The 21,796-nt window shown below is 47.4% G+C and overlaps 1 protein-coding gene across 2 annotated transcripts in view; it reads left to right on the plus strand.

The window, feature by feature from the left end:
* ANKRD28 (ankyrin repeat domain 28) overlaps positions 1-21,796 on the plus strand; it is a 496,481-nt gene that overhangs the window by 416,306 nt on the left and 58,379 nt on the right. For both annotated transcript variants that reach the window (XM_069212092.1, XM_069212091.1), the window contains exons 26-27: positions 3,572-3,654; positions 10,825-10,916. In XM_069212092.1, coding sequence (XP_069068193.1) covers positions 3,572-3,654; positions 10,825-10,916 — 175 coding nt within the window. The remainder of the gene's footprint in view (positions 1-3,571; positions 3,655-10,824; positions 10,917-21,796) is intronic.

Here is a 21,796-nt window from a genome sequence, read left to right on the forward strand (position 1 = left end):
CATTCTACAGTATTCCCAAATGACGGGTTTTGTGGACCTCCTCTTGGAGGAGCTTAGGGAGTGTTACCACCTCCTAACTTTCAGGAAAGCCTCAGCCATCACTTGTGTCCTTGCCACTGTAGCCCCACACATGCCCTCGGTGCTTCTTTTAGAGTTCTGTATTTTTGATTGAGGTACCCACTTGCTACTCCGTGTGGTCAAGAATAAAAGTATTTATCCAAAAACAACTAACCCCAAAAACTCATCACCTAAGCAACAAGATCCTTACCCACAACGTTTTGGTGACTCTTGATTATCCTGTGTTTGGTCAGTGCCATCCATGGACTAGTTGAGTGCACAAATGACACCATTGGCTTGTTGAGGGCAGCATCCTTCTCATAAAAAGGTGCCATAAAAGATTAATGGGCATCTATCAAGGAACCTACCTGGTGTTTGTTTTAGGAGCATCGCTCCCAAAACAAGGAGACCCAACTGGCCAACAAAATGAACTAACCTTCAGATGGAGGTTGGGCCTGCTCCTTTCGCCAGGGGGATGGCCACAACTCTGGAGCTCTAAAATGCACACATGGGGTACAAATCTGTGCTTCGGACAACGGAAATGAAATGGAGATCTTGCCACCTGCTAAACAGGGTTCACCAGTTGATTCATGGACCACACCGTAAAAATTACAGAACTGCACAATAGGTTTCAAAGTTTTTATTCAGGAACAGAAGGGCAGTCCAGGAGCCCAGCATCCACCGCCTGAATAAAATACTGTGACAACTAACATAGATTCTCAAATGAAAATAGTTATCCAAGTTCTTACACATATTCGCAGTCATATAACAAACACCATTGCTACGCGTGCCAGACATAATGAAGGAAAAGCTCTCTGCTCATAGGAATGAGCAGATCTTTCACTAGGCAGCGCCAGAAGGTAGACCCATACCAGGTTACAGATTTAAAAAAATAAAGTTATGCCTTTGACTGGTATCACTGTAGTCGCCACATACCTGTGCTCCAGGAGGCACTCCTACTCAGGGTAGGAGTACCCCTTGGACCTGACTGGCACACACAAGACTGGCAGGGTCTGATTGTTCCCTAAACAAGAGAAACTGAGAGGGGGGTGTGATACAACACTTTTCATAACTTTAGATATTATTCTTAATCACATTGTATGGTACTGTAGCTAAGAAATTCGTAATATTAAAGCAATCCGCTTCCTTAGAGTGGAATTTTCTTGCAAGAGCAATAATTGCATACAAGCCTTTGCTGTCGCTTGAAGGATTGGTGCAACGTTTTTTATTTTACTCTTATTAATTCACATTAAAGTATGAAGCAGAACAATCACGACATCTAAAACCTCCAGTTAATAAGAAGCCGTCATTGACCCCTAATCAGATAGTGTTGTGGAAGATTAAAATTATGCTTATGCGCCAGTGCACGTCTGTATTTGCAGTTTTGCTGCAGTCAGCCCTGCCATCCACAGTGCACTTACTGTCTGATGCCAATGCTCGTTTCTTCACTGAACCAGATTTCATTCTGGGATGGATTATCAGAGGGATATTATTGCAGGAATTCCAGTAACATTTCCAATCAGTTGCCAGTTGCTGTCACTTCCCTACAGACTTGTCTGACTTTTATGCCATTGATGGGGCTGAGTTGGCTCTACAAAGAACCCACCTGTGCCATCAGGTTTTCTGTTAAGATCAGTAGCCTCTTTTTACCGGTGTCGTTCTCATTTTTATTTTGAGGCATTTTTATCTTGGTAGTACACACCTTTCTTATGAGTGTTAGGGGTGTAGAAAGGCAAGATATATACCTTCATTTAGGAGTCACTTTACAGTGTCTCCCCCTTGGGGCTGGTTCGTTGAAGTGCAACCTGTGCTTGGAAGTCTTAGGGACACTTGAGCTATCGCTTAAAGACCCCTTTCTTCAAATGCAGGTATACCACGATGTCTTGAAACGGCGCGGTCACCTGCTGACCTGATGCTTTATTTAGGTCCTGCCTAACAGACCGCAGAAGCGGTCTGGTTGTGTAAGATCTTTCATGGGATAACCAAAAACATAGCGGATTATATCCCCGTCTCTTTTTTTTGTTGTTTTTTTAACAGTGCTCTCCCCTCGGCGTTTTCATGGCTGCACATCATTGGCTAAAAATTATTTTTTATGATTCTGCACAGCATCAACGTATAGCATTGGTAAAGCTCATAGCATTAGCAGCTGAAGACCTATTGGCGTTGCCACAGCTTGTTACCACTGCTTAATTTGTACCAGTGTTTGTTGGTGCTCACGTCTGTTAAAACACTGGCACTTATGTTTTTTTTTAATGTGCACCACATGGTGGCTCTCTCAGCCTGTATTTGTTTAGCAGAGCACATTAATTCAATATACTAAAGTAATGATAAAACTAGCACTTACGCAGGCCCTCCGTACAGCTTGGGAGGACCTGGAATAGTCCAAGATGTCCCACTTGTTTGTGTGATGGTTAGGCCTGGCACTGGCATTAGGCGACAGTGGCAGGAGCTATCGGTGGTGCCAGCTGCAGTGGAATACCCTTGGCCCTGGCACTTATATTTTTTTACAAAGTAAGCACTACTTGTTACTCTTCTTGTGAAGGCATCTTTATCAATTTCCAGCTCATCCAAAAATATCTCGCGTCAAGTAAGCTTAGCTTGCTTCATCTCTTCCACTTTAAGTGGGAGGACAATCTTTTTCAGTTAAATGTTTTTTCATTCAGCATAAAACCTTCTGAACTTGCACATGAGGAAAAACTCTGGATGGTGCCCATGAAACGTGTGTACCACGATTCTCTTTGAATTATATAGAGTAAGCCACTGCGTGTGCAATTAAAGCCTGAAGAGAATTCAATGTACACTAGCAACACTTAATTTCCCCTGACAAACGTAGGCAAGAATATATTATCACTGAAACGCTTCACAGAAACGAGTACTGCATCTAGAAGCAGAATTCTGATAGAGACTTCTAACTGTAGAGTTTTCACCTTATGCATATCTCAGGCATCCGGAAACTCGCAGCGACTTGCTCAGGGCAGCTGAGGCCGTTTGCCCTGGCGCTCAAAGATCCTGCCAGGTGTTGTGCGATGAGGTGGATCGCCTGAGCGCTCAGCCTCTTCCAGAGACGTAGAGCTTCCTGGCTCAGAACCCACATCCCCACACCACCTTGTTTGTTGCAGTACCACATGGCAGTCGTGTTGTCCGTGAGCACCCGTTCCTCCTTGATGGTCAGGAGTTAAATCTCTGCCAGTGACTCCAAAGGAGCTCCCTTCAGCTGCGCATGCCGCAGTCTAGCTCCATGGAAATATGTTTGAAAATCAAAATGAATGATCTAACTTTCACAGAAATGATGACTGAGTTAAGTTCTTCGAGGTGGGGGTCTGCCAGTCAGAAGTTTAAATCTAAACTGACAGTGGTTTCCTGAGTCCCGTGTGTATTCAAGTCAGCGTGTGCAAGCAAGGTTTTGTAGCTTCTGGTAGTCTGTTTGATATTCTTAAATTCTTTCTGTGTTTAGTTTTCTGTGGGTTCAGTGGACACGAGCTTTCCTTATAGAAACTGTTTTTGTCTCCTGCAGGGTCATGAAACTAGTGCCTTGTTAATACTGGAACGAATAACAGATAGAAACCTCATCAATGCAACAAATACAGCATTGCAAACGTAAGTACCGCACTTTTAAAAGATAAATTCATTCCATTTTCCTCAGCAGGCATTACAGAAGTGTTCTAAGATTTGTGATCCGAGTCTTTGATAGGTTTGTGGGATTGAGTTTGTGCGTTTTCCTAAAATCTCCATTACAGTTGACTTGCTTCAACTTGGAGCTATTATGTAGGTCTCTTGTTGCAGGTCATATCCCAACTTTACTAGGACAACGTTGTCCTCGCAGACCTCCCAAGAATTAGACCACTGCCCCATCGCTGTGCTCAATGTTGCAGCCAGAGTCATCGCCCAGTTGTGCTGACACAGGAGTGACTGACTGCCCAGTGGGCGTTTCTATCCCTAAGGACAGTGTGCATTACACATAGCCAATGTACCTCAACAACCCCCTTACATAGTAAAGCAAGTTACTGTTTCTGGGGCAGATAGTGACGAGAAGCAAGGAAGGACTGAGGCTTGAGATCCCTGCCTTCAAAAGCACGGCTGTAGGCTAGACTCGCTCAAGCTTAGCGCTAACATTTTAAATTTTCAACAACTTTCTTGGTGCCTCCTTCGGACATCTCCTTTAGAGTCTGAAATTCCACCTCACGGGCACAAATGCCGCTCTGTCCCATGAAGCAGAATCTCTCATGAAATATACAGAACCTCCATTGTGTCTTCACATCCAGGCAAGATGGGATTCTCTTGTGTTAAGCAGGGGGCAGATTATACAGATACAAATAAAATAGGTGGCTGTGGCCCACAGACCCTGCACCCTAACACATGCACGTCTGCCACTGAAATAACATGTCCCTGACATTAGCATTCCCGGCTCTTTGTGTAAAATAGTTTCTGTAGCCTTGTCGCTCCCACGTCAATTCTAGAGTCATTCTCTCGCCTTTCTTATGAAGCCCTTGTTTCTTTCGTCAATAAACTCCTAAGTATTTTGTACCACTTGGGCTGGGATTTAGTTGTTTAATCCCTTTTTCTATTTCTTTGTAACTTTGTTTTCTTGTCTTGTTGCAATCATTTTGCTTCTTTCTTCCTCTCCCGGGTGCTTTTCCCTCGATTTTTCAATTCCCCTTTATTTTTGTGTTCCCCTTTTTCGCCAGCTGCAGCCCACCTCCTCTTTTAATCCATTCCACCTTGTTTCCCCTCTGCATGATGCTTGCCCACTCCAGGGAATTGAAGTGCCTCGTGTTAATGACAAGTGGTGCTTGTTCCCGGCCTTGTCCTGAAGGAGGCATCTGCTGTGTTCATCTTACTTATGTGCCTGACGTCACACTCTGTGCTGTTGTGCTTTCATGTACATTACTAACTTCTGATCAAAAGGAAGACATCTGTAGAAGTCTTCTGGTGATGGTCCTCAAACTAAAATATCCCAGCGCCCGGAGAGGAGTTTTACCTTTCCGAAAAGTATTTACTTGTCGAAAGGTGTGCAACGGGGTCCAGTTATGGCGATCTTTTTATGGGGGTTCCAGGGCCATCTGAATTTTATTCCCCCGCCACTAATCACAGTAGGATATCTGGACTCATTCACACTACTGCTTTACTAGAACTCCGTGATTGTGGTCGCATCCCTCTTCCTCGCTCACACCCCAGCATTTATAGTATGGACAGTTTGTATTACAGTCGCTAACCACAGAGGACGTACTCTGTCTCACAAACATTTATAGAAAGGGACGCTCAAGGGCACATAACTTGCGTTGCCCTTTCGCCAGACAATGGGGTGCACGAGCGACGCAACTCTAAAGCAAGATTTATCAACCCTGGCAAGGCCACCTTGCGGAAATCGCTGCAGTGCATTACTCTGCCGTGGGAAGGCGTTCCATGGGTGGCCTGTGGGTGTTCCCACGCATCCACCCATGAATTCTGCTGCATTCCGGTAACGTTTTTGAAATGATTAAAATATTCTGAAAGTAACAAAAGCTGTGCGGGTTAGCAGCGTCCAAGTACTTCTTTTGGTAACCATTACACTACTCTGCTTGCTCAGGATGCATAAGGAAAGAATCTAACGCTTACAATCTAGCTCCTTTTAAAAAGAATGCTCTGGGTAGCAGGACATGAAGGTTGCACAAGAGCGCAGCTCTACCTCATGCGCCCTCGTGTTGAGCCACATTCTGCAGTTAAAACAGATTCAAGAGATGTCTGTCTCTTAGAGCTCTTCCAGCTGTAGAAATAGTTCTCACTATGTTTTCGTCCATGATCGTGGTGCCCCTTTGACAGAATCAGACTATTGTATTGTAATTGTATGTTCGATGGCATGTGAAGCTGCAGATACACATGATATGCATATCTCTTCTGACATCTAGTGTTGGGCTCAGAGTGTTACAAGTTGTTTTTCTTTGAAGAAGTCTTTCCGGAGTCACAGGATCGAGTGACGACGACTCTCGGTTCCATTACACATGGGCATCGACTCCATTGTTACATTGTTTTCTTTCCACGGGTTCGGACGAGTTTCCCCTCACTCCGAGATTTCAATTCGGACAACCACAGAAAACCTTCTTATTCGTCGATATTTTTTCGATCGCGTTCCCATTTAGCATCAAACCGGTAGTACAGTCGGAACCTTCATTTTCTGACCTTCGGGGCAAGTGCGCCAGACTCAGGCCTGTTTGGCCCTACCACGTGGGAAGCCTGATGGATCGGACTCAATTCCGATTCTTCCCTTAGTGCAACACAAAGTACCCCTATACAGACCAACACTTGTTTTGTAACTTGTGCCTTTCTCCAGACCATCGGGGGGAATACTGTGAGGCCTGTCGATCTTTTCCATCAAAGAAGACTCCCCCCCCCCAGCCCCACCCCCCTCCTCCCCCACCGAGAGATCGCAGAGCCTGAAGACTCGAAATGGCGTCCAAAAGCAGCAAATATCTTGACGTCATGGAAGAACAGCAGGCGCAGACAGCAGTCTCCATCCGAGACACAGACTCCGAACAGGAATCTGAAGACGACAGACCCATCACTGCTTGGCCAGCATGTGAGTACGTCTGCCCCTAACCCCTGCACAAAAAACATTTAAAGGCCTTGGGTACACCACTGCCGAAAGGCCATGGTTCGGCACAAAAAAAGACTGTTGGCGACCGTCCTTCGGGGTCGGCGCCAAAAAAGCCCATTCCTCCGTCCACTTCGGAATCGAGCAAATATGTTAAAGGCACCGTTTCAGACCCCAGTAAAAGAGTCCATTCCTCTGAGTCAAATTCGACAATCTGCTTTGGAGCCGAGACCTTTGACTGCTTTTTCGGGACCGAAAAAACTACACACTTCGGAGCCAAAAAAAAAAACTCATATACAGTGGAACAAGGACTCTCCAAGAAATTAAGACAGATTTCAAGACCAATCATGGAATCTCATAAGACTTCTGAGGAAGAGCCTGAGATTGAACCAGTTTTACAGGTTATGGATGAGGCAGTCTAGAATCCATATTCATAAGGAGACAGGAAGAATCATCACTGCACCTCCTTTAAAAACCAAAAGCCAGCTGGCTTTCCAAGAGGAACTAGACTCTGTACAGCCACCAGCGAAGGTGCAAAAACAAAAGAAACAAATACCTCTCCATACTTCTCCTCCTCAATCTCCACAGCTCTCTCACCTCAGAATAGCCCACTGCCTTCTCCAACACATCCTTTATATCAACAGGGAGGTATGGCGGTCCCATAGGATCTTTATGACCCTGATACCATCCCGGACAATGACCCAGACATTTACCCATCAAAACCTTCTCCAGAAGACAGCACTGCATATACACAAGTAATATCCAGGGCAGCAGCTTATCATGGAGTAACCATGCACTCTGAGCCATTAGAAGAAGATTTTTTATTTAGTACACTGTCTTCTACACATTCCAGGTACCAGTGTCTCCCAATGTTACCAGGAATGGTTAAACATACAGACCACATTTTTAACAAGCCTGTAAAAGCTAGGATTATCACCCCTAGAATTGATAAGAAGTATACGCCTGCTCCTACTGACCCAGATTACATCACTCACCAGGTCCCTCCAGACTCAATGGTAGTCAGTGCAGCAAGAAAGAGGGCAGATAGCCAGTCTTCTGGAGACTCACCGCCTCCTGATAAGGAGAGTAGATGATTTGACGCAGCAGGGAAAAGAGTTGCTACACAAGCAGCAAATCAGTGGAGAATTGCAAATTCTCAGGCACTTCTAGCCAGGTCTGATAGGGCCCATTGGGATGAAATGCAAGATATTATACAGCATCTCCCAAAAAGAGCACCAGAAAAGAGCACAGCAGGTAGTAGAAGATGGAAAAGCGATCAGTAATAATCAGATAAGATCTGCCCTTGATGCTGCTGATACAGCTGCAAGCAGTGTAAACTCTGGTCACAATCAGAAGTCATGCATGGCTGCGCTCCTGGTTTTAAACCAGAAATTCAACAGGCTGTACTTAAAATGCCTTTAGATAAAAAGCACCTCTTTGGCCCAGAGGTAGACACTACTAATGAAAAGCGGAGGAAGGACTCCGATACTTCGAAAGTGATGGGCGCTTTATCCGCCACCCCATATAGAGGCTCCTTTTGCAGACCCCAGATTTGAGGAGCTTTTAAGCCACAATCCTCAGGGCTTACACCTCCCAAACAAAGCCAGGACAACAAACCCAGTTTCAACAAGGTGGGTTTAGAGGATCTTCTAGAGGTCAATACTTCAGAAATAGAGGTAAATTCCAAACCTCTAAACAGACAACACAACCTAAACAGTGACTCCCTTCCACTCCACACATCTCCCGTGGGGGTGGGGGGGACTACAGCAATTCCACTCTCACTGGCAAAATATCACTGCAGGCAATTGGGTATTATCAATTATCCCCAATGGCTATTGCCTAGAATTAATCTCCACTACTCCAAACATCCCACCACAATCTCACAAATTGTCCCCTGAACATACAGTTCTGTTACAAGAGGTACAATCTCTACTATTAAAACAAGCAATAGAACTAGTTCCACAATCTCAACAAGGAATAGGAGTATACTCACTATACTTCCTAATTCCCAAAAAAAGACAGCACCCTTAGGCCCATATTAGACCTCAGGCCTCTCAATCTATACATCCTGTCAGAGCATTTTCATATGGTAACTCTGCAAGATGTTATTCCACTACTACAAAAACAAGATTACATGACTGCTCTAGATCTCAAAGATGTGTATTTCCACATACCCATCCATCCAGCTCACAGCAAATACCTCAGGTTTGTCATAGCAGGAAAACACTACCAGTTCAAGGTGTTGCCATTTGGTATAACAGCAGCTCCAAGAGTTCACAAAGTGTCTAACAGTAGTAGCGGCCTACTTAAGAAGACAGCACATACATGTATTTCCATATCTAGAGAAATGCCAAAACTTCGCATCCAGACACCCACATCCCCTATCCAAGGGCAGTGCTCGATGGATCAATTGGTCAGGGATATTTGCTTATGCATTTTCCCCTCTCCCACTCCTTCCCTTTCTAGCCCGCAAACTACGTCAAACATCACTCATCATGTTACTCATAGCAACCAACATAGGCATTGGTACACAACACTACTAGATCGGTCTGTAGTAACTCATTCCAAACTCCCAAACAGACCAGATTTATTAACACAAAACAAAGGTCAAATCAGGCATCCAATCCCCAATGCTCTCAATCTAGCAATTTTGCTCCAGAAGTCATAGAATTTGGTTACCTTAAACCTTCCACCAGAATGTATGGAAGTAAAACAAGCATGTAAACCTACTACTAGACAATGCTACGCAAACAAGTGGAAAAGATTTGTCTACTACTGTCAATCTAAAAACACAGATCCACTTACAGCATCTGTACAAGATATTGTATGCTATTTACCTCATTTGCAGAAATCAAATTTGGCTTTCTCATCCATCAAGATACACCTTACTGCAATATCTGCATACTTAGACTATTCAACATACTTCTCTATTTAGAGTTCCTGTTAATAAAGCCTTCATGGAAGGATTAAAATGCATTATTCCACATAGATCACCACCTGTTCCATCGTGGAATTTAAATGTTGTACTTACAAGACTCATGGGACCAGCTTTTGAACCTATGCACTCCTGTCAAATTCAATTTTTAACATGGAAGGTCGCCTTCCTTGTAGCTATTCCAGCCGGACTCTGTGGCAGAAAGTTCTTCATACCCTAGATCTCAAAGGAGCTCTTATGTACTATATAGACAGAACTAAACATTGTAGGAAAACAAAGCAACTTTTTGTTGCTTTCCAACAATCACATACAGGCAATCCTATATCAAAACAAGGTTTAGCGAGATGGATAGTTAGATGCATACAAACATGTTATATCAAAGCAAAAAGACTACTTTTGATCACTCCTAAAGCACATTCTACAAGAAAGAAAGGTGTGTCAATGGCATTTTTTAGGAAACATACCAATGGATGATATAGGCAAAGCAGCTACATGGTCAACTCCCATACATTTACAAAACACTACTGTGTTGATGTTTTCTCACAGCAACAAGCCACTGTAGGCCAGGCTGTCTTAAAGACATTATTTCAAACAACTTCAACAGGCTAGCCACCGCTTTTTGGGAGGACTAACTGCTTTGTAGTCTATGCATAGCATGTGTATTTGCAGCTGCACATGCCATCAAACGGAAAATGTCACTTACCCAGTGTACATCTGTTTGTGGCATGTAGTGCTGCAGATTCACATGCACCCTCCCTCCTCCCCGGAAGCCTGTAGTCATTTAAGTTTTTATCATTTGTACATATGTATTTACATTTGCATGGACATCTCTTTGTATTTCTATACTCTATCACTCCTTCCTTCACCCTCTGCGGGGAAAACAATCTAACAGTGGAGTCGATGTCCATGCGCATTGGAACCGAGAGGAGGAGCCACTCGATCCAGTGACTCCGAAAAGACTTCTTCGAAGAAAAAAAACTTGTAACACTCCGAGCCCAACACTAGATGTCAGAATAGAGATGCATAGCATGTGAATCTGCAGCACTACATGCCACAAACAGATGTACACTGGGTAAGTGACATTTTCCTTATATAGCACTTACTACTCCTGATGAGGCGTTGAGGCGCTTTTCGGCGAGTAGCACTATCCCTCAATTCCTGTGGTTTGGCTTCACCACCCACTGACCCTCACCCTTATGAAGATGCACCTGAGCTCTCTACTAAGCTCTTCCTGAATGGCTTCATCGTGTTCCTTTCCTTGTAGACCGCTGCATGTTGCTGCTCGCAATGGACTAACTGTCGTGGTTCAAGAACTCTTGGGAAAAGGAGCAAGCGTCCTCGCTGTAGATGAAAATGGTAAGATCTGAAGTTACTTTCTTTTTGCGTTCTGTTTTTCTATCCAGCAGCTAAAGTTCAGGCTTTGACTCAGGTCAGGTGGAGCTCTGGGTGGGGCAGACCGGTTCCATGAACTCGATGCAGCCTTGCAGCAGAGTATCACCCGCTGTGGGAGCGGGGCAAAAGGTAGGCACCAGGTTCACGTATCTTTGCAGCCGCTGAGAAGCATCACCTGCTGTAAGGTGCCACTGTGTCACAATTTTGAAAGTTTTTAAGGTGGGTTCAAAGCTTTCTGAATGGGGGGGGGGAGGGTGCACAAGTGCTACTGGGCAAGGGAGTGCATATTGGACCACTGTTAGGGGTCTAGGGGTTGTCGCCCTGTCTGCACAGCTTTGTGACTGCCCCAAGCCAGTGTGACAAACTAAGGTACTATCTTATGGTTCTTCTTACACTAGCCTCTTCTGTGTGCTGCTAAGATCCCACTATTGTTCTTCACAGGTCCTAGTCAAGAGTGATAGTGTAACCTTCTAGAGGGATGTTGGAGTCTGTCCTCTCCTAGATTTCAACCTCTGAAATCTCAGCTCAGAATGTAACTGGCAAGCAGTACCTCAGACACCTGGACAATGGAGGTGTTGGCAGCTTAGGATCTTGAAGTGCTCTGAAGCAGCAGAATCTATGGTAGCGGTGCATCGAGACCTGGATGCTGGCAGTCACATGTGGAATTAATGCCAGTTGTACTACGTTGAGATCTTTGGTTTGAGGCGGTAAAAAGAGAAACCTTAAATTCAGTTTTCGCTTTTTTTGTTTTTTTTCATCCCTACCTGGTCTCCTCTTTCCTTAAAGCAAACCACACTCGAAGCCTGAGAGTCCAGTCATAGAGCAAAGAGCGTCGCCATGAAGGAGCAGCCTAGCACCCTCAATGTTAGTTACTTTATTCGTCACATCACAAGCAAGGATCTCCCTGTCACCCTGTCTTTCAGGGCTCCCCTCAGTGCTTTTGGTCAGGAATTTCGCCATTTTCTTTCTATATTGGTAGCGCCTTGATGCTATGGCTTGAGGGCCTGTGCAAAAGTGAGTTATTGTATACCTGTGACTAAACCCTGTAATAGATGTATTAAGTGTCATGACCTTAATCATTTTTGATGCAGCCACTTGTTACGGGAAAGTTCCAAAGAGTGGGAAGCCAAGCTCTTAGTGACCCACAGACCCACCCTGTGGAATGGAAGACAGGAGATGCGTGGATCATCCCTGTGTTCCTCTGCGAAGCACGGATGGTGGCAGCTGCATCGGTTGCCGTCAAGCTTGCATCCATAAATGTGACAATATTGAGAATGCTTCACTGCCACTCTCTTGCTGAGGAAAAAAAGTGAATGGGTGGTTTACGTGACTTAATATCATGTGTAAGGAAATATCTCCTTGGCATGGTTACCCCCTGACTTTTTGCCTTTGCTGATGCTAAGTTTTGATTGAAAGAGTGCTGGGACCCTGCTAGCCAGGCCCCAGCACCAGTGTTCTTTCCCTAAACTGCACCTTTGTCTCCACAATTGGCACAACCCTGGCACTCAGGTAAGCCCCTTGTAACTGGTACCCCTGGTACCAAGGGCCCTGATGCCAGGGAAGGTCTCTAAGGGCTGCAGCATGTCTTATGCCACCCTGGGGACCCCTCACTCAGCACATGCACACTGCCTCACAGCTTGTGTGTGCTGGTGGGGAGAAAATGACTAAGTCAACATGGCACTCCCCTCAGAGTGCCATGCCAACCTCACACTGCCTGTGACATAGGTAAGTCACCCCTCTGGCAGGCCTTATAGCCCTAAGGCAGGGTGCACTATACCACAGGTGAGGGCAAATGCCTCTACAGTGTCTAAGCAAATCCTTAGACATTGTAAGTGCAGGGTAGCCATAAGAGTATATGGTCTGGGAGTTTGTCAAACATGAACTCCACAGTACTATAATGGCTACACTGAAAACTGGGAAGTTTGGTATCAAACGTCTCAGCACAATAAATGCACACTGATGCCAGTGTACAATTTATTGTAACATACACCCAGAGGGAGGGCATCTTAGAGATGCCCCCTGAATATCAATCCGACTTCTAGTGTAGGCTGACCAGTTTCTGCCAGCCTGCCACACACCAGACATGTTGCTGGCCACATGGGGAGAGTGCCTTTGTCACTCTGTGGCCAGGAACAAAGCCTGTACTGGGTGGAGGTGCTTCTCAACCTCCCCCTGCAGGAACTGTAACACCTGGCGGTGAGCCTCAAAGGCTCACTCCTTTTGTTACAACACCCTAGGGCATCCCAGCTAGTGGAGATGCCTGCCCCTCTGGCCACTGCCCCACTTTTGCCGGCAAGGCTGGTGGAGATAATGAGAAAAACAAGGAGGAGTCACCCACCAGTCAGGACAGCCCCTAAGGTGTCCTGAGCTGAGGTGACCCCTGCCTTGAGAAATCCTCCATCTTGAGTTTGGAGGATTCCCCCAATAGGATTAGGGATGTGCTCCCCTCCTCACAGGGAGGAGGCACAAAGAGGGTGTGGCTACCCTAAAGGACAGTAGCCATTGGCTACTGCCCTCCCAGACCTAAACACACCCCTACATTGAGTATTTAGGGGCGACCCTGAACCCAGGAAATCCGATTCCTGCAGCCTGAAGAAACCAGGACTGCTGACCTAAAAGCCTGCAGAGAAGACGGATGACAACTGGTTTGGCCCCAGCCCTACCGGCCTGTCTCCAACTTCGAAAACCTGCAACCAGCGACCTCTGAAGCCTCAGAGGACTGCCCTGGACTACAGGACCAAGATACTCCTGTGAGCAGCAGCCCTGCTCAAAACCAGCTACTTCTTTGCAACAAAGAAACAACTTCCAAAGACTGCACGTTTCCCATGCGGAAGCGTGAGACTTCTCACTCTGCACCCGACGCCCCCGGCTCGAAATTCAGAGAACCAATACCTCACTCCCCGGTGACTGCGAGTCCGTGAGTAACCAGAGACGATCCCCCACAGCGAGGCCTGCAGAGAGAATGCAGAGGCTCCCCCTGACCGTGACTGCCTAACAAGGGACCCGACGCCTGGAGCCAGCACTGCACCCGCAGCCCGGAAGACCTGAAGGAACCGAACCTCAGTGCAGGAGTGACCCTCAGGCGACCCTCTGCCTAGCCCAGGTGGTGGCTGTCCCGAGAAGCCCTCCGTGCCTGCCTGCATCGCTAGAGTGGCCCCGGGTCCCTCCATTGTTTTCTACCTGGAACCAGACGCCTGCTTTGTACACTGCACCCGGCCACCCTTGTGCCGCTGAGGGTGTGTTTTGTGTGCCTACTTGCCCTGAGCTGCTGGTGTGGTAACTTTGGGGTTGCCTTGAACCCCCAACGGTGGGCTACCTATGCCCCAGAACTGAGACTTGTAAGGGTTTTACTTACCTCCTAATCTAACCTTTACTTACCTCCCCACAGGAACTGTTGGTTTTTGCACTGTGTCCACTTTGAAAATAGCTTATTGCCATATTTACAAATACTGTATATGTTATTGCTTTTATTCAAAGTTCCTAAAGTATCCAAGTGAAGTACCTTGCATTTAAAGTGTTTACTGCAAATCATGAACCTGTGGTTCTTAAAATAAACTAAGAAAATATATTTTTCAATATAAAAACCTATTGGCCTGGAGTCTGAGTGTGTGTTCCTCATTTATTGCCTGTGTGTGTACAACAAATGCTTAACACTATCCTCTGATAAGCCTACGGCTCGACCACACTACCACAAAATAGAGCATTAGAATGATCTACTGTTGCCACTATCTTACCTCTAAGGGGAACCCTTGGACTCTGTGCACACTATTTCTTACTTTGAAATAGTATATACAGAGCCAACTTCCTACATCATGCACTTGTCATTACTCTGAGCCACAATTCAGTACATATTTTCAGACCACAACACCACAGACCAAAACCTGCCATGTGCAAATCTGTCTTGAGCCTGCCCCACTAGGAAAAGTCCAGCTCCGACTAGTAGGTCAGGCGCCCTCTGAACAGAAACACAAGCAACTCCAGGCTGGTTTCTGCCTATTTGGGCCTCATCAGTAGGGTGTTGCTTGAGCCCTAATGCAGAGTGAGCGCTGAACCAAAGGTTGGGCATGCCCATTTTACTTGGGGTGTCACACTGACCTAGTTAAAAAAAAAAAAAAAAGTGGCGGGTGGATTGCTTGAATTAATCTCAGCCACAGATAATTACTCTGGGTTTGCAATCCATTCCATTCTTTCTTTGTCTTCCATGCCACCTCAGTCATCCACAGTGGTCACATGTCTGATTCAAGCAAGTCCCAATGGTTTTCAGCCCACTGCAGCTGGCTGATTCCAGAAACTTACATTCAAGATGTGAAATACCATGACACCAATTGGGGCTCTCCCATTGATGCTTTGTTTGGCTGCGTTCAGGGTCAAACGTTTGAAGGCAGAAATGCAGCCTGGCTCCCTGCTACCTTTATCTGATATCACAGTTGAAATTTCAAAAGCTAAGTAGATGCAGTGAACACCTCAAGCCACTTTGTCCATTTCTATCTGATAGAGACGTTTAGTTGCAGATTCCTTACCTTAGAATTTCCCCCAGGCTGGGTCTGGAGATCTTTCTTGAGCAATAATTGGTGTTGATCGGCTCCACGTCCATAGTCATCCACGCTGGATATGATGTTGCGGATCCTATATGTGCGCCACCCTGGCGCAGACTTGGCTGAAGGCAATAGACTGGATACTTCCCCAGATACTGCCATGCTTTCTCCCCCTAGCGTGGCTACAGAGGGGCGGCGGTGCTGTCGCGTAGGTTCTCATCATCCTAATGAGACTACTGGATTTGTGGCAGAATCACCTGTACTGCAGGGGGACTGAGTCTGATCCTGCACCATGTGACACTTGTCGGCCTAATCAGGGTTTATTCCAGCTAACTAGCAGTGCCACATCTCCACCCAAGAACAGGGATGGTTGGGGTAATCGGGCGCATGACATATGACTCCTCAGGGGAATCATGGTCACTCAGATCTCATCCATTTCTCTCAGCTACATTAGTCTCACATATTCAAGGACAATCAGAGGCCGAGTAGAGTTCCATTAGGTTTTATTGAAGTAACTGCATCTTAGATAATAAGGCATGTATTGCAACAACAAAGATAATGGAGCAAAATAGGATTAACATTGTGACAAGGAGAGTAAAACACAAAAATAACGCTACCGTGTTGTTACTAAGGTCTTTAAGAATAGTGCCTACCTAGGCTATGTTAGAGCACAACATGTTAAGCTCTAATTCTGCCCTTCAGGTTCCCCCCTGGGAAGACATCATCCCTCATTCCTGAGCAAGAGGCCTGTATTCTACATAAGCAGCTGCAGCGAAGCAGTCCGCATACAGTCGTGGTCATCTGGCTGGAATCTCCCTCTAACGTACATGGGTCAATGTAGTGTTTTTATAATAAAACAGCTGATGTTCTAAGAAAGGAGCCCCATGTAAGAGTGTGTATGTTTCTGTGGACATTGGAGACAAAGGCGGTGATTCTAACCGCGGCGGGCGGCAGTTGCCGCCCGCCATGCGGTTACCGCCAAATGACCGCACCGCGGTCACAAGACCGCGGCGGCCATTCTGGCTTTCCCGCTGTGCTGGCGGGCGACCGCCAAAAGGCCGCCCGCCAGCACAGCGGGAAAGACCCAGCAACGATGAAGCCGGCTCCGAATGGAGCCAGCGGAGTTGCTGGAGTGCGACGGGTGCAGTAGCGCCCGTTGCGAATTTCAGTGTCTGCTAGGGAGACCCGCCAGGAACAGGATGGCGGTAGGGGGTGTCAGAATCCCCATGGCGGCGGAGCACGCTCCGCCGCCATGGAGGATTCTCAAGGGCAGCGGAAAGTCGGCGGTACACCGCCAACTTTCCGTTTCTGGCCGCGGCTGAACCGCCGCGGTCAGAATGCCCAGCAGTGCACCGCCAGCCTGTTGGCGGTGCTACCGCGGTCATTCGCCCTGGCGGTTTTTACCGCCAGGGTTAGAATGACCCCCAAAGTGTACCACTTGCTGGCAACCTATCTTACTGCAGCCTTAAGAAAAGCAGAGTGAAAAATGTCTTGTTTAAAAACGCAGTGCTGACTTAGGTGAATAACAGCTAGATAGAAAGAATAAAACAAGACCGCAAATGTGGCTACTGTTAAAATATAACAAAGCTAAAATAAAACATATCTAGGTTAAAGTGCACAGTGTCAGGCCTAGTTTGCTAAATAACATGTATAAAACTATAGCTAAAAATGGTTACACAACAGTGCAAAGAGCAGCTGAGGTCCTGGACTTGGAGTTGCCTTTGGTGGCAGTCAGGACTAACCACCTGACAGAAGTGCTTCAACGTGGAGCTTCATCATCGAGCCTCGGCTCCCCTTCAGTGAAGATGTTACAGATGTGCAACTGTGTACCTGGTCCAAACCCAGCACAGGAGCTCCTGTGAACAGGACAATTGCACACAGCCATCGACCTGCTCTGGGCGACCCAAGTTTTCTTATGCAACACCCCACTCCTGAGAGCCTGGTCATCCAAGTCTCCACTTCCCATGACACGTTCCCTTCTGCAAACAAGGGATAGGGAATCCAAGAGGCTGGACACACTATGGAAGAAGATGTTTTCTTCTGACAACTGGGTATTACAGGCCATGAAAACCACATCCCTTTTGGGCCATAACTCCTACATGCTGTGGAATACGATTGCGCAACTGCTGCTCAGGTCCCGAGGAGGCCCGGGCTGTACTTTCCCAAGCTTTGTCTGATGGAAGAGACGCAGCAAAGTTAATGATCCGATGTGGACTGGACATGACCGACTCAGTGGACAGAGCGGTTTCATCGACAGTGGCCCTTGGGCTCCATGCCTGGTTTAGTACTTCAGGCTTTTCGGGTGATGTCCAAGCCAATCTTATGGACATGCCCTTTGGTGGCACACATCTCTTCAGAGAAAAAGCAGACTTGAGCGCTTCAAGGATTCTCATGCTATGGCCAGATCCTTGGGCCTTGCGGCAGCTCCTCATCCCCCTCAGTCTGCTTTTCACCCCTTTTGTGGCAAAGGAAGGGGTGCCCAAGCATGTCCATTTCCGTTCAGCCACTGTGCTGTGCATGCTGGCCATCCTCGGTGTGGCCCAGGGATCCACCGACCTCATGGATCAGAGAGGCAGAGTTCCGACCAAACCCTCATTCCACCCCCCTGCTGCCTCCAAACCTTCCTAGTCTGACTGTTCCCCACCAAGGACGAGTTGGAGGAAGGATCCACCATCACCTGGTCCACTAGCAGTCCACCACATGACAGGTGGGTTTTGCTGATAATCTGGAGGGGCTAATTCCTCCCCTTCGAGACTACTCTTCCATCCATGCCACCATCCTATGATTGGATGTGGAGGATAACTTGGCACATCTCCGACAGAACGTTACGGTTCTCTTGGCCAAGGGAGCCATAGAGAGGGGTCCTGTGCCAGAAGTAGGTTGTGGTTGTTATTCCCTCTGATTTCTGGTACACAAAAAGGACTATGGCCTCTACCCTATCCTAGACCTCCAGTAGTTTAATCTCTACCCCATGAAGGAGAAGTTCAAAATATTTACTCTGGCTTAGGTTCTCTCTGCCCTGGACCCAGGAGAATGGCTGGTAGCATTGGACCTGCATGAAGTCTGTTTTCACCTTCCTGCCCTGCGTTCCCACAGATGTTACTTGCAGGTCACAGTAGGCCATTAGCACATTCAATTCACTGTGCTCCCCTTTCGCCTTACCAGCACCCCTCGGGTGTTAACCAAGGTGATGGCAGTGATCACAGCTCTTCAGTGTAGATTAGGGGTTTCAGTCTTCCCCTATCTCAATGACTGGCTGTTGAAGTTGGGCTCATCCTAGGCTGTCTCTCCCACCTCCAGACTATGAAGGATCTCCTGCATTCGCTGGGTTTCACTATAAACATGCTGAATTCACAACTGACTCCCTCTCAGACGCTTCATTTCAGTGGAGCTGTTCTGGACACAGTGCAGTTTCTGGCTTATCCTCCAGAGCAGCGAGTCTGGGATATTCTGGCTATGATACCGATGTTGCAGCCTCTAACCTGGATTTCAGTGAAAATGACTGAGGCTACTGGGCCTCACGGCCTCTTGTATCCTGCTGGTGACGCATGCCAGATGGTATATGTGGGCTCTGCTGTGGGACCTGAAGTTCCAGTAGGACGCAGCATCAGGGGAATCTTTTCGGCATGGTCTGGTCGCAGAGGGAACTGTGCAAGATCTGCAGTGGTGGTTAACTAACAACGATTTGGTCAGAGGCAGATCCCTCTCCCTTCCCCAACCAGGTCTGACAGTAGTGACAGATTTGTCACTTGTGGGCTGGGGCAGCCATCTTGGACAGGTGGAGATCAGAGGTATCTCAGGCAGAGTCCAGACTCTACATCAACCTAACGGAGCGCCATGCTATCAGACTAGCAGTGACAGCATTTCTTCCCTCTCTCAAGGGAAAAGTAGTGCAGGTGTTCACAGACAACACAGCCGCCATGTGGTACTTACAACGGATGAGGTGGAGACTTAGACCCTTTGTTAGGAGTCTCTGCGCCTCTTTGTGTCTGGAACAAAAGGACAATTTCCTTGTAGTTCAACATCTGGAGGGCTCTCAATGTCAGAGCAGACTAACTCAGCCGCCAATGTGTAGTTGATTACGAATGGCATCTCCATTCAGAGGTGGCTCAGGGTCTCTTTCAGCTGTGGGGAAAAACTTTGTTAGATGTGTAGGAAAGTGCCATATTTCTGGCAAAGTTATTCCTACTTTTTGCCTGATGTCAGTGTGTTTAGACAGTAGTTCAATGGGATCCTGCTAACCAAGACCCCAGTGACAGTGCTCTCCCCTCTAACTTTGGTTGCTGGTAAACTTTTTACACCAACAATTTGCATACTGGTGCACCCATGTAATTCCCTAGTATTTGGAACCTAGGTACCCAGGGCGTATTGGTACACCAGGTATCCCCCATGGGCTGCAGCATGTATTATACCACCCATGAGGGCCCATGCAATCTGTCTTCAGGCCTGCCATTACAGCATATGTGAAATGATTCATGCACCCTTTAACCACCGAACCTGGTCACTGCACTTAGACATTATAAGTCACCCTTCTGGTAGGCCCTTCAGCCCAAGGGCATGGTGCATGTCTCTAAGTCTGAGGGTACTCCTGCGTAAGCAGGGCACCCCTACAGACTCCAGGCCCATTGCTGTAGTCTAAGTGCGGGGAAGCCATCTTAAGGTATGTAGTGGACACTGGTCAACACGAGTGGCCCAACTACATAATGGCTTCTCTGAGTCTTAGGCATCTTTGGTATCAAACATGTTGGAATCATGCAACTGTACTAATTCCAGTGTTAGCTGCCTGATACCGTGTAATCTGGGGGTTCCTTAGAGGATCCCCCAGTGCTCTCTGTGCAGCCTTATGGGGTTCAGCAGCTAGCCCAGCTGCTGCTGACCCCAGACACTGTTCTGTCCTCCTGCTGTTGAGCCAGGCTCAGGCCAGAGGAGCAGAACAAAGGATTTCCTGAAAGGGAGTGGTGTGACCATCTCCCCCTGTGTATTAGGTGTCAATGGGCAGGGGTGGCCTCGGAGTGCCACCAGACTGCTATGAAGGGCACATTTGGCCCAGTCCTTGCATCATCCGGTTTGCACCAGTTCAGGAACCCCTGGTTCCCGCTCTGGCGCAAAACTACACAAAGGACAGGGGAGTGACCACCCCCTATCTTGGTCCTCCCCTAGTGAGGTGCACGCTCTGCCAGGTGGCCACTTGATTCTGTCATCTTGAAAATAAGATGTGTAGAGGCCCCTGGGAGCATCTGACTGGGTTAGGCCAGTTAGATGACGTCCTTGACCTTGTCTGATAGGTGAGACAATTAAGAGAGCGACCAACCCCCTTTTAGTGTTAATTAAGGGCTCTCTCGCGGATGGGTCCTCAGATTCATTGAGCAAGACTCTACAAGGAAGTCTCTGCAAGACCTCTTCTGCTCCTGGCCTCTAGAACCTCTGCCTGTTCTGCTTTGGAACCGAACAAGTCTGCTTCTGGTGGGAAGGCTCCCATTGCAATATTGTTTCTCAGGATCCTGCAAGAGTTCTGCAACATCCAAGGCTGTGCATCCTCCAGGGTCGCAATGACTCTGTTTGCCCCAGGAACCACAAAGAAATCTCCCTTGGAGTGAAGGAGTCACTCCCCTGCAACCGCAAGCACCTCAAGACGGTCAACCGGCTGGTGGGGGTCTGCTGTCCCACCGACATCTAATAACTCTGCAACACAGGTGGTGGGTCTGTGGTGTCCTCTGAGTCCTGCTAGTCTTCTAACCAACCTGGGAGACTGTGGTCCCCTGCTTCTGCCACTGGACTGGAACCCCTGTGCACCACAACTGTTGCACTTGCCAAATCTTGACGACTTCCTCCAGGAGATCTTCAGGCTCCAAGAAGCCCCAGCCTTCAGCACTCTGCAGTCCGAAGATCAGCCCCTGTCCTGCAACTCCTGCGACGTGGAACTTCTGTTTTGTTGTGCTCCTTGTGGCTTCCTGTGTCCATTGCCTGTGGGTCACTTGTGGGGGGGTAGGAGGAGGTCATCGATTTCTGCTGGCCTCACTAAGTGCTGAGGGCCAGCTTTGCCTCCCCCTCTCTAGGGTAGAGTCTCCTGAACCTTGCTGGTCCTCAAAACATTGCAAACTCCTCTTCAGCTCCTGTTTGCATTTGCCAGTGCTTGTTGGTGACCTGGCTGGTCACAGACCCTCCTGCAACCCGGTGACAGTCGAGGGGCAGCCCGTAGAGGACTCCTGGGATTTTCTGCAGCTCCTGAACCCCATAGCTGGACTTCTTCTGCCACCGACTTGCAGGAACTTCACCTTAAGGAGGGTAGGCATTGCCACTTGGGCATCT

The sequence above is a fragment of the Pleurodeles waltl genome, chromosome 10, assembly GCF_031143425.1.
Source record: "Pleurodeles waltl isolate 20211129_DDA chromosome 10, aPleWal1.hap1.20221129, whole genome shotgun sequence".
Lineage (NCBI taxonomy): Eukaryota > Metazoa > Chordata > Amphibia > Caudata > Salamandridae > Pleurodeles > Pleurodeles waltl.